Source organism: Dermacentor andersoni, chromosome 1, assembly GCF_023375885.2.
Source record: "Dermacentor andersoni chromosome 1, qqDerAnde1_hic_scaffold, whole genome shotgun sequence".
Taxonomy (NCBI): Eukaryota; Metazoa; Arthropoda; class Arachnida; order Ixodida; family Ixodidae; genus Dermacentor; species Dermacentor andersoni.
This window is the reverse complement of record NC_092814.1, coordinates 228,710,777-228,728,486: the sequence shown is the minus strand read 5'-3', so window position 1 is coordinate 228,728,486 and position 17,710 is coordinate 228,710,777. Positions and strand designations below refer to the sequence as shown.

General features: G+C 47.5%; 1 protein-coding gene across 4 annotated transcripts in view; it reads left to right on the top strand.

Moving 5' to 3' along the window:
- LOC126548063 (breast cancer anti-estrogen resistance protein 3 homolog) overlaps window positions 1–17,710 on the top strand; it is a 249,730-nt gene that overhangs the window by 183,878 nt on the left and 48,142 nt on the right. For 3 of the 4 annotated variants that reach the window (XM_050196144.3, XM_050196145.3, XM_050196146.3), the window contains exons 3-4: window positions 577–688; window positions 4,598–4,676. In XM_050196144.3, coding sequence (XP_050052101.1) covers window positions 577–688; window positions 4,598–4,676 — 191 coding nt within the window. Of the gene's footprint in view, window positions 1–576; window positions 689–4,597; window positions 4,677–6,619; window positions 7,077–17,710 lie in introns of those variants that run through there. The other variant, XM_050196147.3, reaches the window with a different exon arrangement.

The window sequence follows — 17,710 nt, the reverse complement described above, 5'->3', positions numbered from 1 at the left end:
CAACAGCGCTCGCCGCGGCATCTCAGTGACTATGACGACCTGTCGGTTTTTCTGGCGACGGCGGTCGCATTCCGATGGAGGCAGAATGCAAAAGTTATCGTATACCGTGCTTCGGCTGCACGTTAAATAAAACTAGGTGGTGAAAACTTATTCGGAGCACTCCACTACGGCGTTTGTTATTACCCACACTCGGGACTTTAATACCCCACAATTTAATTTCAAGCTTGCAACAGCACGCTTACGACACTGGACAGAACCGAAAGGAACACGTAGCTCCCGTCGCTCATGGCTGTCTAGAGCGGTGGAACGGTGCGCGTTCGAGACTCTCGGCGCCGCCTACCGGAGGAAGCTTGATCGACTTACATTTTCTTTTCCAGTTTTTTCTTCTTCTTGTTTTACCCCATTGCACCCTGTTTGCTTTTGGTTCGGTTGCACCATCATCGCCATAATTTAATCTACGTTCAATTCGTCCTCGCGAGCTGCCAAAAGTGCGCCCTGTGTGGCAACGACGTGCAACTGCGGGCATACAACATAACTGCTATTTGCGTTGCTCATTCGTTTACGTTGCCTGAACAGGAGATCCTGTGGATGTCCGAGAGGGATGTCAAGGACTTGGGAGTCAAAAATGGTGCGCACCGAGCCATTCTGGTCTCCTCCCTCATCGTGCTCAAGCGCAAGTACGACAAAGGTGAGCGTGGTGCCTGTCGGTGCTGCCTGACTCTCTCAAAGCAGGTCTGCATGTCCGCTTCTTTCGCTGCAAAGTACGACTACTCTGCATATGCATATTCTTGCTTTTCACACCAACGCTATGCTAAGGTGTTTGGTGTGAAAAAAAAGTTATCCGTAGCCAGCCGTACACAAGCCTATTTGGTTGGTAACCAGACATGCATGTTGTACACCGTGTGTTCTGGGACGACATGAATGGCTACGTTCATACGTACAGCTTGTCTAAAGAGTGGGGAGCGGTGCGCCTTGAAGTGCGTTTTCGCGCCTGGCGTAGACCACTCGTTCGAAAAAAACTTGATGTGAGCAGGCGTTACCATATATAGGCTTGACACCGCGCAACTTGTTTTTCTCGCTTCACGTTCGGCTTTCGCTTATCTCCTTTGTCAATATCTCCTCCGTATACGTCAAATGAGCCTCGGAAGTCGCCAAACTGCAGAGCGAAAGCGTACTTTATGTCGCGACTAATACATTTTTTTTCTTTACTGTACAGATTTTTAATAAAAAGGCTATATGAGCGTAGAAAACGTGACGTTTTTGCAGGAGAGTTCCTAGGTGAGGCCGACATACTTTACCTCTCATTACGCGAGTTTCAGAATACTAATTACAAAAGTTAGTTCATTTTTCTTTTTACTAGAACTTTGGGGGCAGTTGTATTTAGGACATATATGGAGAGAGTCACAACTTAATGCATCCAGTTTTTATTTTTATTAAAAACGCATTTAATTTCGATATCTTGAAAATCGCCTTAAGTTTGAATGATGGCATGTCATGGCTAATACTGATACGGCACATCGCGGCAGATGTTTGTCAGGAAAAACGTGTCCTATATGTAAACTGTGGGGTTTTACGCGCCAGAACCATGATCTGATTATGAGGCACGCCGAGGCTCCGGATTAATTTTGACCACCCGGGGTTCATTAATGTGCACCCAACGCACGGGAGTTTCTTGCATTTCGCCCCCATCGATGTGCTGCCGCGGCGGTCGCGATTTGGTCCCGCGACGCCCGTGCTTGGCAGCGCACCGCCACAGCCGCGACTGGCTGCGACGTTCAAGCTTTGGCGCGCTTTTCGTCTCGGGAAATTTCCATCTGACATGATAGTGGGGCGGCCTTTTCCCCGCTTCCCGCGCGTTCCGTTTTGATATTGCCTGGATTGAGCGCTGAAATTTGGTGATGAATATCCCGAATTATGTGGGATTTTCAGAGTATTTAAAAGTGAGAGGGCAATAAAACGTGACTGCCTTCAAATTTTCCGCATAAGCTACTGCTCCCAAGGTTCTAATGAAGATTGGCGAATTTTTGTTAATTACTATGCTGACATTCATGTTGTTGGCAGCGAAGTATGTCCGACTCGCCTAGGAACTCGCTGCAAAAACGCCACGTTCGCGACGTTCATAGCCCTTCGATAAAAAAAAAAAAAAATGTGTATAAATGTGTATACCTAAAAAAAAAGAAAAGAAACAGGCTGTGTAGCGGTAGCCTGCCACTGAGACGACGCTCGCTCAGCGTAGATATTACTGCGAATATAGGTGTTTATGCCGCACTTCGCGCCAAAGCTGCCCTGTCGAGCCCCGTCCGTATTTACATGTCCGCAGCAAGAAATGGTTATCGATCGTGTCATCATCACGACGGCGACAAAATGAAATTAAAAAAGTGAGAATTAAAAAAAAAGACATAGCACCACCACTGCTGATCCATTTTCTTTTTAATTGATGCTACAACATTCTCTTTTCTGGCCATGGTATTTCCAGCAATAAATAAATGACATCTTCCAGGAACGTCACCAGAGGCACAAAGTATAATGGCAGTCGCAATGGCACACATAGGGTGAACCATTAGACACCTCTGTTCGCACTTCCGGGGAAAGTGTTATTTATTTATTTATTTATTTATTTATTTATTTATTTATTTATTTATTTATTTATTTATTGAAAACCACAGCTTGCACTAAAAGGTGGCAAGGATAAGCTCGTCACCAAGATAGTCTACCAGTACCGCAGAAAGTCACTTTTATCATATCCGTCCCTTAGGTGCACATCTATTTGAGTGAAGTGAATCCTTGAAGAAACTATTGGTGAGGCGCTTATACGGCCCAACATACGCGCTTACCAGAAACTGTGCGCTCCCGTAAGGAAAAAAAAAGAAGAAGACATATCGGACGGCAGATCACCACGACAAGTGAGCACCATGTATCGCGCAGTATGGGGAATGATGTCAAAGTCCTTGTATAGAGTGATCTAAAGGGAACACCCGTTGTAATTCGCGCCGCACTCCAGGACCACTTCAGCACGAAATAAATGCTTGATTCGGAGGTTATTTCAGGTGCCCTACAACTTTGTAATTGATATGTTTGCGATTCAAGCAAGTTCAATAATTAAAAGTAATTAATTAAATAATACTTCGTGATGAAAAAAAGGCTGGCCGTAAGTACATACGACTACGGCTACTATGCAGTCGGTACGATTTCTCTAGAGCTGGTATTTTTAAAATATTGGTCCAAGTTAGCTGGGACACCCTGTATATATCGCAACGTTCTAATGTTACTTAGTCAGGGTAGCAGCATCTGAACTCAAGATCAGTTAGGACAATACACAGTTACACGCAGTTATGCTTAAACGGGGCATCACGCAGTTGAACGCAAACGACCGAACGAAACTCCAAAATATAGGAAAGCTGGCATCGCAGAAACTAGTAGGTATTTAAAAGATAATCTTTTATATTCTTTTTAAACCGATCGACATACGGAACACAGAATAGATTTTTCTTTTATCGGTTATTGGTGTGGTTACTTTTAGCAAGCAAGATACCCGCGAAGTTCGGCTTTGAAGACGGTAACACTAGTATGTTGGACGTTTGGTGACGAGGCTCGGAGTCACATTGCAAGATATGCTTGGGCGGATCAATTACCGGCCTCGATCGCCAGGCTAAACCCCCCTCTCTAGGTACCACCACCGCCACAATAGACAGTTTTTTTTTTTTTTTCGCGTGATGTAGTCTCCTTAAATCATCGAAAACCTACCCGCCGCTGTCCAAAGCCTTCAAAGTATAGCCTGTGTGAAACCGTCAGTCAGTGAACTCTATCAATAGTGACGCACTCGGACACATTTTTTTTTTTTTAACCCTTTAAACGCCACAAAACGCCCTTACTTACAAGAAACGTGTTCTATACCTGCGCGCCAGCTATGCGCTCCAAAGGTGTGGGAGGTGTAATTGTTGTTTTGTAGTCTTTATTGGCGCAAGGGCCAGATATGACCAAAGAGCGCCGTGGGAGTTGTAATGGCGGACGCTGTAGACGAGGTTGTCCCCGGCCTGGACGGAACGGTGACGGGAGAAAAGCCATCTAGGCGTCCTAGCAGCCGTGAGCTGCGCGGACGCGCTAACTTCCGTGGTTGTCAGTTTGTGTGGGATCTGTAGCTTGCGCGACCACGACTCGGAGAGCAGTTGCACCTGCGCATATATTTCGCAGGCAATGCGTAGCATAGCTTGTGCGTGATGCAGCAGTCGTTCGCAAAATGTCCCACGCGACTTTCAGTGTAGGATATGTCGTCATTACGCCGCTGTTATCGTCGTTGTCATGGCGTCGCTATCATAAGTTCCCCGTGATGTTTCTGTTGTCGTCGTTGTATGTTGGTGGAGTTTCCACAGAATTGTAAGAGTATTCCACAAAGCTGGGGTCATTGAGGGAATAGTGGGTGTAACTGCTATCACACTAAATAAAGTCAGAGCCGGAGGGATCGCTGAAGCATAGTGATAGTTTTATTTTCTGCTGCTGCTGCTGCTGTTTCCCTCTGTGTGGTTGACGTATCTTACGTCGGTAGTTCCGATTTCAGGTTTTGATGCTTATTCCCTTGTTCTCTCACGTGCTGCAACAGGAAACCGTGTCAAGTCTGGCGGCACGCTGCTCTCTTCACGGTTCCGAAGCAGCAGCTCCCTTGTCCAGGCCAAGGAAAAGTAAGTGGAGGCTTTTAAATTGCTTTCGTTCTTCCATTTTTCTTTTTCTTACTGTATTTTTTGTCTCTTCGTTGGTATCTTGCAGTCTTTGAATTACATAAAGGATTAAAAGAAGCAAGTCCGCGGCGCCATTTCTGTCGCCTTGCTATTCCTTATTTTTGCAAATTCCGTTTTGTGTGCACAGTCTCAAATCACTTTCCACCTCCCGACGTGGCCCATGTGGAACCTAGTGCTCAAGCTCCTTAAATTGAATACATTCTAAGAAAATGAGAGGCGCTCATTGCCAGCTTGCTTGCTGTGAGTGGCGTGCGGGCTCTCAACGGTCTCACTGTTGTGCGCATGACGTGTGCTATGTTATACTCATATGGTAGCAAACGAACTTAAATGGCTAGAACGACTTGTGAGACGTTAATATAAAAACGCACGTAAAATATATTTCGCTAAAATAACATAACTGCTATTATTGACTATCACGCAACGACAGTATTGTGCGAAGGCGCAAGCTAACATGACATATGCGTGTATGACATGGTGCTGCTTGTCGAGCAACGCGTCATGCTGGTTGTCAGTAAGTCGACGAAGCGCGGTCGATTTTCTCAAGTCGGCCTTGTATGAGTTGGTGTCGGGCATGTCAAAAGGGGTAGGTGGATCACCCGTGCTAAGGCCGTTGTTGGAGGGAGGAACGTGTTCTCATCGAGAACGAGGAGTACTGGGTTAGTTTACAATATATACATGAGGAGTGGAGAACGTTGAGGCGTTTTCCACTCCTCATGTAGATAGTGTGCGACTAAATTGAAGCACACTGAGGAGCCGAAAAAGTTCGCCTAAAACCCCTCTGTCCTCCCTAGATTCCTAGGCCAGGGAAATCTGCAGTCCCACCTTCGTCCAATCGGAGCGTCCAAAGTGACCGAAGGATCCGCGTTGAGGGCAAGGGTGCACACAATCACTCCGGCACCTTTGTTCACTGAAAACATAGAAAAGAGGAGAGCTTCGTGGACGGGGATTGTCACGATTGACTCAAGCTGACGCATCTTGGTTCCCGGGATGACTCAGCAGTTAGCTGGAGCGTTTGTCAAACGACCGTGGTGGTTACCGGAGTCCGCGAGGAAACGCCGTAGAAAGCCCCTTTCCTGGAGTTCCTTGCTCCCATCGTCGGTGACGGCGACAGTGAACCGTCACGCAACACTCGATCTGCCAAACGTGTTTCGCCTTGTTATCGCCGCAGGTCTGTCCGAGGAGACGCATTGTTAGCTCCCCAATGCGATTCGTCGCAATGGTGCAGGAGAGGCTAGAAGGTCACTACGCCCGCTGGTCGATTGTAACAGCCTCATTTCGCAGGGAGCGAAATGTGGTTACCTCCTGCTCGCTCTATCCCTGATTCTTTCTTCGAGGGTTCTTGGTACTTGTGCTTCTGATGTCGACAATGAACCAATCAGCCAATATCTAATGCAGAAAGGTGAACTAGTTGGAAATATGACATTATGCTTTTAAGACATAGGGAGGAGTGAACAGGACACGCTGGAGTAGAAGCTGTGGTAGTTAGTGCAGAATTTCTGTGTGAGAATGGTCAGTTGATGCTGAAGCTTCGAATAAAAAAAACTACCGAACTTCCCAGGTCCAACGTTCCTCTACGCTGTTCCCTCTTTTTCCTTAAAAGCTCTATAATTGTATAATAAAGACGATATCTGTATGACCTTGCGTGTACCTTCAAATCAAGGTTTCAGGATTATTGAACAATAATTATAATGCTTGCTTTCGAATGTATTGAACAAACTGAATTTGAACGTATTTGAACTTGGCGCCCTCGTGCGTGTTTTTGCAAATAGCCGAGAGATGGAGCCAGCATATCCTCGCTGCGAATGGGGTTGCAAACTGTGCGTCCCCGAGCGAACTAAAAAAAAGCGAAAAACGGGCTAGCTGGCAGATGATCGAGCGGGCGAGGAGGTCTGCGTGCGTTGGCGTGTGCGATCGCGCGCGGGACGTTGGTTCGTGGTGGTTGGTGCCGAGCTACGTTCGGACGCTGTCGTAGTGCTGCACGCCAGGCTCCTGTGAAATCCAGCGAGCTACTGAGTAGTGCTCAAATAGCACACCACATTGAAGCGAAAGGGGCATTGTCCCGGACGCATCCAGGGAACCACGCATCAGTCACTCGGGAAGGGACGTCGCACTGTGGACGAACCACGCTGGGAGCGGCGGCAGAGTTTGTTGATCGACCGGACCTGCGCGCGCTCCTCTAGTTCACGTCCGACACAGGCGGGCTATGCGCTGTTGCGGAACAGCGGTCTCGGTAGGGCCGGGTCAAGCCGCGTCGCAGCTGAGACGTGCTGCGGTGTGAGTGACCCCCGAGATGGGCGGCCTGATCTGAGGCTGAACCGGCTCGACGCACCCAAGAGTAGCTCGGTGAGTGTGCTGCTGCTTGTCGTGGTAGCCGGACTGATCCTTTCTCAGTTCAAACTGATATATATATTATTGCGTGATACGGGCATTCAGGAGCTGCATTCCTTTTCCAGGTCACTGAGCTCACCTTGCGCGGTCGTAATCTCGGGCACAATTGTGCGCGTTGCAAACTTGCCTTGTGTTCTCGTCGGCTGTTGCACGGGTGCTATCCGTTCGCCAGTTGCATCCATAGCAGCGGCGGCATGAAGATCCAGTCTTGGCCGCGCGATAAGTGGGTGACGAAACAAGTGCACGCGAGCGTGGGGCAGGAAGCGAAATTTCGTGAAGATGACTTTCAGGTCACCTAGGTGCTTAGCTAATTCATTGCTCGTATTCCGTATGCGTGTGGATGGGAGACGCTATGGCTCAGCAAGGGGGAGGGAATTCATGCGCGATCGATGCAGGCCTTCCTCAGCTGGGTTTTCGTATGCTATAACCGAAGTCGCTAGTTTCCGCCGTGCCATAAGTGCCAATAAGCATGTCGCAAGTGGTATTGTTCCGGTTCTAGCACAGTATTTGTTCGTCGCAAAGTGGGCGTGCCGCGGAGCGCGTCAATGTGCACTGCGGAAAAGCCCTCGCGACGTTCGAAGTCTGCGCGCGCTTTCTGCGTTGTTTGCACGTGCGTTTTCGCCGACAACATCGTTGTAGCGTTAACGTAAAATGAACATCCTCCATGCCTATGCCAAACCATCTCGTTTATACAACTTCTCTCAGCATATTTGATGCTGAGCTTGCCGAGTTACGTAGTGTGGTGTCAATATCGACGTCTTGTGTAAGCAGAACCAGCAAACCGGCCTATTCAGTTTGCACAATTCAACGCTTGTGGCGTTTGCGAAATTTTATATATATATATATATATATATATATATATATATATGTGTGTGTGTGTGTGTGTGTGTGTGTGTGTGTGTGTGTGTGTGTGTGTGTGCGCGCGCATAATATAGCTTGCTAGCGACAAATCCATCGCGAACCTTCCGATAACCATCCTTTCTCGCAAAAAAAAAATATCAATTTTAGCCCTAAGCAAAAACAAACGAACAAACCTCGAAAGCAGGTGTCTGGGGAACTTCTTCAAGGCATTACCGATTCCTCTGTTTGTTCGTCTTTTTATGGGAGGTACACTAGTCTCTTTTGCGATTGACAGTATATGTATTCTGCTTGCGTGCCTATAGGTATGTGTATTTTATCTGCAGGGCAGTCATATGTCGACCTTTCATTCGGCGGTCAGATTTTCTCACACAATTTTTTGTCATTTGCTATCAGCGCTGTTGCTCTTCGTAAACACTCCACTTGATCAAAAGCAATATTATTTAATGCAACACCTTTTTTTTTTCTCGGGCCCCTGAAATTTGGTACTGAGCGCGTAATTAGAATGTGTGCTAGAAGACCTATTGCTCAATCTAGCAGAGCGCGAGAAAATACGCGTACAATATAACAGCAAACACGTCAAGTACTGCTTGTGTTGTATGCCCTTGAGTTGTCCGTGTACCCTTTTCCCCCGCGCTGTACCTTTATCATCTGTACGTACAAACTCGCCCAACTTTCGATCATAAAGGACTGACAGCCAATTTTCATGGTACCAATTTTTTTTCGTACACTGGAAAGCTTACCGGTCAGAGTGTCTAATCATGAAGTGCTAACGCAGAAAACGCCGTGGAACAATTTTCGATCTGCAGTGAGGATGTAGTCGTTCACTGGAAGCATGCTGTAAACTGTGATAGGTGAGCCCGATAACCATTATACGCCGGCGTTAGTGGGATCTTCAAGGGGTGTACGGTAGCGCGATTAAAAGACGGGACAAAAGAAGACACACAGAGTGGGAGACAGACGACAAGTGTGGCTGTGCTGTAACAAAATATGATTTTGTTTACCAAGTCGATGTTCGAACGAAACAACGCCTTTAAACGTGATACGCAGTACGGCGTGTTGCCGTAGTCACGCGTGCGTTTTCGATTTCGGAAGCATAGAGTAAGGCGCGAGTGTCTAATAATATAGCAACTGCAATTTTAAGCAATAATATTGATGTACATGTTAATAGTCGACTTACGTACAGTAATCGAATAGAATACATCCGAAGTAAGAAAATGTCACCGCCAGGTCTCGCTACTTACTGGTTTTTGAAACTTTCTTTGCGAATTTCCAATTATCATTCCTACTTAAATCACGAACAGCGTGCCGGATTATATCACTGTAAATCATGGTCATTTCGTTTCCACCAATCTCTCGCAACATACTCTGGCCAGTTGTCGGTCCCTTTAATCTAGGAGAGCTTAAGTGTCAACAACTGTCAAGCTGTGGCTCTGTGCAAGACGTGTCAGATTCATGTAAGAAAGTATATTTTCAACCTGGGAAGTCTTACGACTGGGTCAAACGGACGTGGGTTCTTTTAAGGGTGAAATGGGAGAGAGTGACTCATCGCATGTACATATTCGGTCTAAAGACGTCATCCTTCGCACATTTTTGTTATCGCCTTGTTCATGTGTATGAAAGTTCCTTAAAAGATTAGGATACAGATGTCCGAAGCAATGGCGAGAATAATATTACATATTTGTTGAGGTGAACTATCGCAAAGAAAAAAAAAAAAAGACACACACAAAGGAAGGTAGGATGATCAGTTAGCAGTTATATAAGACCAACTAGCCCAACATTTTGTTCTGCTTAGGATAGCAGGTACATCTTTCACGAGAAGTGCTCAGACACAGCTTTTCCCATTCTGTACACCAACCGTAGGTTCACCTTGAATGGACGTTTTTACCTGACTCGAATTTCATGTTCCTGGAGCACCTCGGGCACACACGGGCCTATTTGTTCGTCGCAGTGAACATCTTTTCTCTGTGGCTGAGTGGTCTCGACGCTCACCCGTGCTTTCCGCGCTTTCCCTGTAGTTGGCCTCTGCGATGGTATGGCAGGAACGGGTTCTGGGGTAGCGTCACGTTTCCGCCGTGCGCCTTTCTCACGGAACAATCAGCCCTCCCCCGCGCCTGTCAAGGCCGGCAGGGCCCTTTAGAACCGGCGGTGGGCCTGCGGACCGAAGGGAGGCCCCCCCGTCGGCATGGAGACGATGCCGGCGGCTATGCACGCCGGGGAAATAAGTGCGCCTCAAGGACACCGATTTAACGGACGGAGAGCGCCACGCGGGCGTGGTGCTGCTCAGAAGCTGGTCGGCTCTCAGCATGGCATCGCAAACTAGCGACGCAACTCCGCTATTTGAGAGACCACGTTTCCAGCTATCACGCGACGGCTATGACCGCAGTGCCGACGCACATTATCGTCTGACGGGGAACATCAGTGAGTGTTTTTCTCGCTACTTGTTCACATGCAAGCATGGCCAGCGTATTAATTTGGGCGCTTAAAAACAGATGGGACGAGTGCCATACTTTCAGTACTCAGCCATTTGTTGGAGAACGACCCTTGAATGGCGGGCCAGCGCTGGAAGGGATGGACGTGAGGTGGGACGGCACTGTTACCGACTGTGTATACTGCGAGCCTCTCCCGGACGAAAACCAACCGTGAACAGGAGCTCTCGAGTGTCGCTAGCAGAACAACTGAGACGGAGCTTCGACGAGGAAGCGCGGACCTTACGAGCACAAAATACCGCTCTGTCCCTTGTCCGGGCCATACTATCACAGCGGGCTTCCCGCTACTGCAGTCCTCCCTCCCTCCGGCCAAAGAGCGGCCGTTGCCTGTTCCCAGCACTAAGAAGGTTGAGAATAGCGCTGCAGACACCTTCTTCCGGAAGAAAGAAAAATCACCGCCCAAGCACCCCGTACAAATTTGGTTAACCAGCGAAGCTAAAACGTGTGGCCCCGGTGTTTATCACTGGGTTAATCCCGGCGGTTCATTACACGATGGCTTGGTAGGCTGCCGGATCCTCGGTACGCAGTTGCTGCTTGCGCTCGGCTGCACGAGCCTGTTCTTGTGTGCCCGGGCTGCAGCATCGGCACGGCGTAGACAAGCTCGTTCCCGGTTCTGCTCGCGGCCTCGCTGATCGAAAGCTGCCTGCTCCTGAGGAGTACGTATGACGCATGTCCTACCCATTTCGGAGCGGGAGAGAAACTGCTGCACGCGCGCTCGGCTGCGATGGAGAGCAACGAGGTCTACTGGCGCAGCTAATCCAACACCACCTAGATAGCACAAGTTCCACTCCGATCCATGACGTCATGTTACCCGGCCCGACAGCCATATAATCTAATGGGGATGTCCCGAGTGGGCAACAGTGATTTTTGACGTCACCACTTTCATCACGCCAGCCTTGTCAATGGAAATTTCGGGTCAGCTTGTGTGACGCCATGGATCGGAGTAAGCAGGCCTCGTGCTATCGAGGTGGTATTGGCTAATCGCGCGCCTCTTTCTTTTTTTTTTCGCGCATGCGCATGAGGTTGCGTTGGAGGAGTTTTCGGCGTACAGGCGACCGACAGACGGACGGACAGACGAATCAGCTAGCCATGTACAGCTTCGCTGTAATAAATGCGTTAACATTTGGTTCTGGTAACCTGTATAATGCCCAGCATATATTTACGTGCGCTGCACCACACACTGAGTTTTAAAGGAGCATGAGGTTCGGTGCTAAGATCATCATAAACTCTTATTGCATCCGAGTGCAGCGATTATTATGTCGACCTTTAACCTCACAAACGCCATTCCACATGAAGGAAAATTAGAACATCATCGCCTTTATTTCTGGCCATGGAGAGTACATGAAGTGTTTCTGAGAAAATGACTAATCATTGATCTGTTTCCTGAACTACCCTCAATTGAAAGCTTGCTCCAGCATGTAAAATAATAATAATTAACCCTACTTTTATCTGTGTGCTAACTTTCCCGTATCAAAAATGATACGTTGGGATATGTGGGGAACCCCACATATCCCAACGTATGATTTTTGAGCTATCGTGTATGACATACATTACTTATAGACATCGCAGGATCCATAGGGTTCAACGCGGGAATCTTATACCAGCTCCGTAGCACTATAGCGCGAGGAAAAAATCCGGAGACAGAACTAGCTTGAAGCAACGAAACAAAGGTGTGACGTGATCCCTCTTTCTTTTTATTTTTTTGCTGAGTATACAGATATATGACGCTTGTCATTGGGCATGGCGATAGTTTTCCTTGCTCATTCCGGTGATGCCAGCTACTTAAGAGCTCATAGCTGCTTACAGCATGCTCATGGTGACACGTTGCGTCATTAACACCCTCATACTTAGCAGAATGGAAGCATTCGCACCTGCGAGACGCCAGCCGTTTCGGCCCAGCCACTATGAAATACGTAATGTGCATCTAAACAAGCATATCATCTAGCACTGATTAAACACGCGAAGGAACATCATGAGTACCAAGAAAAAATTCATACAAAACGTGAAAAAACATTCATATGATGCATGCGGGTAGGGCGACCGTTAAGGCGCATTTTCGAAGCACCTCAAGTACCGTATAGTTCTTATTTGCCGCGTGACTGGCCGCTCGAGGCACTTTGCGTGTATTCGCGGGCTTCTTTAACGCTCGGAAGAACTCTTTTATGAAGCACGTATTGAGCAACAGAAAGCTGTAACGGGAGTTTCTCACGTTGCTCTAGAATTTTCTCATTGACACTTTTCATCTAACTATAATATTTGAGAAGTTGATTAATTAAGACTAATTATCTAATTATGCGGAATTAGAAAAATCGTCTGAGTTTCTCCAAGCGACGGCAAACAACATTACCTTGGTTCTGTCCAGCAACGTGGCATTTGTATATTTTTAAGTATTGGTGCATGATAGTTTGGACACCCTGTATAATTATATCAGGTCGCGTGCGATTTGCACGTAGACCCGTAGACTGCAGGAATCTTAGTAACGTGAATAAGGCCTTCGGCACGGATGTTCTTTGGGAGCACTGGCCTAAAGCTTTTAGTTCTGACAGTCCAATTGGTTCAGCACTCTGCACAACAGTTGCCTCTCGGCGCTTGAGCGCGTGCGGACACAGATAATGTGTGTGAGCGTCTCTTCACAGCTGCATGTGCATGTTCAGAGTCCACCCTGTGACTCCTGATTCTCCCTCTTAGGTTGCGAGGAAATGCAGCTACATTGTGGGTTCTGTGTTCGGGAACCTTCACACCGAGCAAAGCCGCACGCACATACTAAGAACAGAAATTATTAATAACGACGGCAGATAACGGTGCATATCTACGTCTACTGGCCCGGTCGCGACGGCCAAGTTCCGTGGACGAACATGAACGCACTGCACGTTTTTCTTTTTTTTCCTCGTTTCTTTCGGCCTGCCAGGGGGTAGGTGCGCCCCACGAAATCGGAGACCCACGGCTATTGTCTGCCGCGAGCAATGATCTCAGCGAAACGACGCCCGTGCTGAGGAGGATGCTTATGCTCAGCCTGCTGCTGCGGACCCGCTAAGGCCTGCTTGATGGCTGCATGCTTGTAGTGGTTGGTGGCTCTGGGAAGAAGGGCAGGAAAATAGGCGCGCTCAAGTCGTCGCCCCCGCTTTACCGTGACCCCCCCCCCCCCCCTCTAGACTGACGACCGAGGATTTTGGTAATAAACAAAGGAAGAAAAGAAGGGAGGAGACAGGACTGAGAGGGGATGGGGAAGCCAGAGAACGACTCGCTTCCATTGTTGGCTCCTCTTTCGCCTCGTTGTAGTCCCCCCCCCCCTCCCCCCCCCCCTCTTCCTCCGTCGTGCGCATGTCTCTTGTAATGACGGGGCCGGCTTGGCTGTGTGCTGCTCGAATTCGGTGCAGCCTATCGTCTTCGCTGCTGCGAAACGGTTTTAAAGTAGGCGTACTGTGGTGGAGTTTGACGCACTTTTGTACCACAGGCCGAGCATTGCGTGTCCTGTGAGTATAGGAAGTCGCAAGAGCATGGTTGCCTTCTCTGTTATTACTGCTTCTTTTTTTTCTTTTGCATTTCTTTTTGCATCCATTCAAGCTGACGATTGTTCTCCAATGATTCACCTTTCTTCAATGTCTGGGAAGCAAAAAAGAGGGAACAAGAACTAGGAGGACACTGACTCCTTAGTGCAATATAATTTTTGTGCGCTGCTTGTTACCTCGCTTATGAGAACGACGGTGATATAAGCTTCGGCTTCGTTCTCGACATGGCCGCCTTTGGCTTCACTTTTGAGATCGACTGTACGTACCACCTGTCTTTCTTACCCGTACGCTATTCGGCAGTATGATAGTTAAGAGCGCGAATTAGCGATCGCCAACTCGCATACCAATAATTTAGTAGAGACCAAGCCGCATCTTGCGCAGGCAGGTCACAGCTTTCAGCGCTGGAAATCCGAACTAATTGGTTCACCTTGGCATGATTACTTACTTGCTCTTGCAACTGGTTCGGCGTTCCGTGCGCAATGGACGTAACTTGATTAACTCCGGGCCGTCTGCACGTGAGTGTTTGTTCAAGATAATTTACCGGTGTGTTTGTATGGGGCACACAGGCCGCCCCCGTCACTTGATCGACAATTGGTGTGTATAAACATTTTAGCCTGATTCCTCGCACAAGGGCTTCTCACATGCATCACCTCTCTAAACCTCTCTGTCACACACGGTCTCCTATTGTTCATCCGTACCTTCTGTACTTCTTTTCTCTGATATTTCACATCTATTTTTCTATTCCGCAGTGCATAGTAGCCAGCCGGAGATATCCTCTGGTTAACCTCTATATCTTTCCTTTGCTTTTGTCTTTCTCTTTGTGCGTGCGTGTTTTCACTATGTTTGCATCATCACTAAAGTGCAGTTCTACAGCAATATACGCCAAGTGATTCTTTCTTTCTTAGTAAAAACGCATTTAAAAAGAAAAATAAACTTCAGCGCTACGCGAACTCTTTCTTCTCGGCTCATGCCGTCAGTCCTGTGGACGATAGGCGAGTAGTCATCGCAGTCTATTAATCAATTAACTAAAATGATTAATTATTTTGAAGTACCGTATTTAATACCTATGATGCAACGACATCTTGCAGGGGTCGCCGTGGGAGGCTCAGGCAATTTACGCGATTTGAAAGGAACCAGCCGTTGTTGAGACGTGTTGCATGGGCGAGTTGGTTCATGACACGGAATACCTAACAATGATGAAAAAAAAAAAAGGACTCGGGCCAGACAGAGAACAGCACAAGTGCTCAATTAAAGAGGCGCTTGTGGACTGTTTTTCACATTTCCTCGCCCCGATTCAGAAACTAGGCGCGTAAAGAGCGCTAGAAACGCTGCCCGTGTGACGCTTCACGCCTCGTTTGCTTTCTTTGGGCCAACGGGTTTCACCGCCCGTGCGCACGCTTTATCTAGCGACGCGGACATAGATAGACAAGGACGATGAGCTAATTTTCGACTTCAATTTCCAACTGAACAGAGCCGACTCTTAGAATGGAACATGTTGTGCACAGAAGGGACACCACAGAGAAGACGGGCAGCAACACAGCGCACATGTTCAATTCTGACGATCACTGCGCCCAACGCCACGTCGTTTCGAACCGACTCTGCAGGACGGCACGTGCGGTGATTTGCCTTGTCTTGTTTCTGTGGGTTGCTTGTTTTTAATGCGGGAGCATTCTTGGGTTACTTAACACACTTTGTATCTATCTTGTATCTATCGCTTTGTATCTTCACGCACGTGCGTCTATCTACGTATGCTTTTTTTTTTGTATTTAACCGTTTTCCTGCCCACGGGTAATTGGGTATAGTCCGTAATCGAATGGGTAGCACATCGGGCTGCTGTGCTGAGGGTGTTCCCGCAGCACAGCAGCCGTACGCGAAGACAAACTTGAACTGTTTTGTAAGAACACCAGGCAATTGACTCTGGTTCAGTGTTACACTAAACAACGTAGGCTCCAAAATGTTATCCTTCTGTAACATTTCAGCAATGACAGTGCAGCGGTAAGCGCAAATTCTTCTTTAGAACACGTTAAGCGAGATACAAAGGACCCTGCATATACCGTGTGCGCCACCTAACGTTAGCCGAGCTGTTCAACGGACGAAAAAAAAAAAAAAACAAGAAAAAAAACAGACATAATAAACACGGTGCAAGATGCAATTATAAGACCTACAGTGTTCGCTCGTAATAATTCTGACGACCGAACACCGTAGGTATTAAAATGTTATCTTGCGCGTACTTTCTTAAATCTTGTTTTCTTTGAACAGCTTGGCTGACGTTAGCTGGGACACCCTATCTACGAATAAATTAACAAATAAAGATGTCCACCGGCGCGATTGGATCGCAAAACCGCCAGCACAGAAGCCCACTACTCTAAACGTTATGCCACACACGATAGAACGTCCTTAAGAATTTCTCGCATGCAAGCCAGCGCGTAAAGACGCTTGGCCTGCTTTCCGAACACGACGGCTTCCCGTCGGTCTCGCCTCCATGTGCGACGCGAGGGGCAGCACCACTGGCGGCGCTAGTCATCACGCCCGCGTTGCCAGACGTTTCGTAGTTGACATTGTTACTTCTTCTGCCAATGCAGGAGTGGTCTTGAGTGCTGCGTCGCGCCAAGATGTCGCACCCGCGTATTCTTTGGGCACTGTCCTAGGAGCCCAACCACAACGTTGAACAATTGCCATTGCTGTCAACGGCTTGCCGTTGAGGTGAAACTGTCAATTCTTAAATAAATAAATCCATAAAAAAATGTCCGACGGCCGCATTCAAACAGAGTAACTGTAACACAGAAGCCCGATACCGCAACCATTACGGCTTGGACGCTTGCCCCCCTCAACGGCGTGCCTCATGATCAGATTGTAGTTTTGGTGTGTTAAACCCCGAAAATTATTTAAAATAATTAACACGCCAACATACGTCAAAATGTGGGCCGATCCTGAAAATGCTGCAATCTAAAAGTGTGTGCCGATCCCGAAGATGCCGCGGTCAAAAAATGCGACTCCGACGCTCCTGCTCCCCTCACCCGAGGGTTGACGCGTTGAGTGCTGGGTGCGGTGACTCCGCCCATATATGTCACCCCCAACTTGCTCAGGAAGACTTCCTTCTTTCATCGACTTCAACTTGAGGTTGAATCGCCTTCCAATTTCTGTCTAATCTGGCGCCCCCCGCATATATATATATATATATGCGCTTGCTCCGGTAAGATCTATTGACAACACTTTTAGAAATAGAGACAAAGAAAGAAATGCAGCGAGGTTAACTAAGGAATTACTCTTGCTTTACTCGAATCTAGCTGCGCATCTTTCATTACACATCATCTCGCACAACATGGTCACCCTCCATTTTTATGTCGTCAAAGCGGTGTGGTTAAGCTGTCACAGCATTGCATGCACTGAAGAATAGATTTAATCTTCGATGATAATGAAGTTTTTATCCCACCACTCATTCTCTTATAAATTTTATATATGAAAAAAAAATATTCGATTTGATATTCGATTTGATATTCGAATCAGTATTTCCTTCGAATATTCGTTCTTCGATTCGAAGGTTTTACTACTCAAACAGTCCTTCCGATAGGGTACAAATGAACATGCCTCGAAGACTGACTGACTTCAATTCCCAATTTTTATAGAATGTGCCCTGAAGTAAGTAGTGGGATTTTGTTAATTAACTAATTGCAGCTTGCAATTGGACGTAAACGTAGTATCCGCCTCTTCTTCACTAATGCAGCCGAAGTAC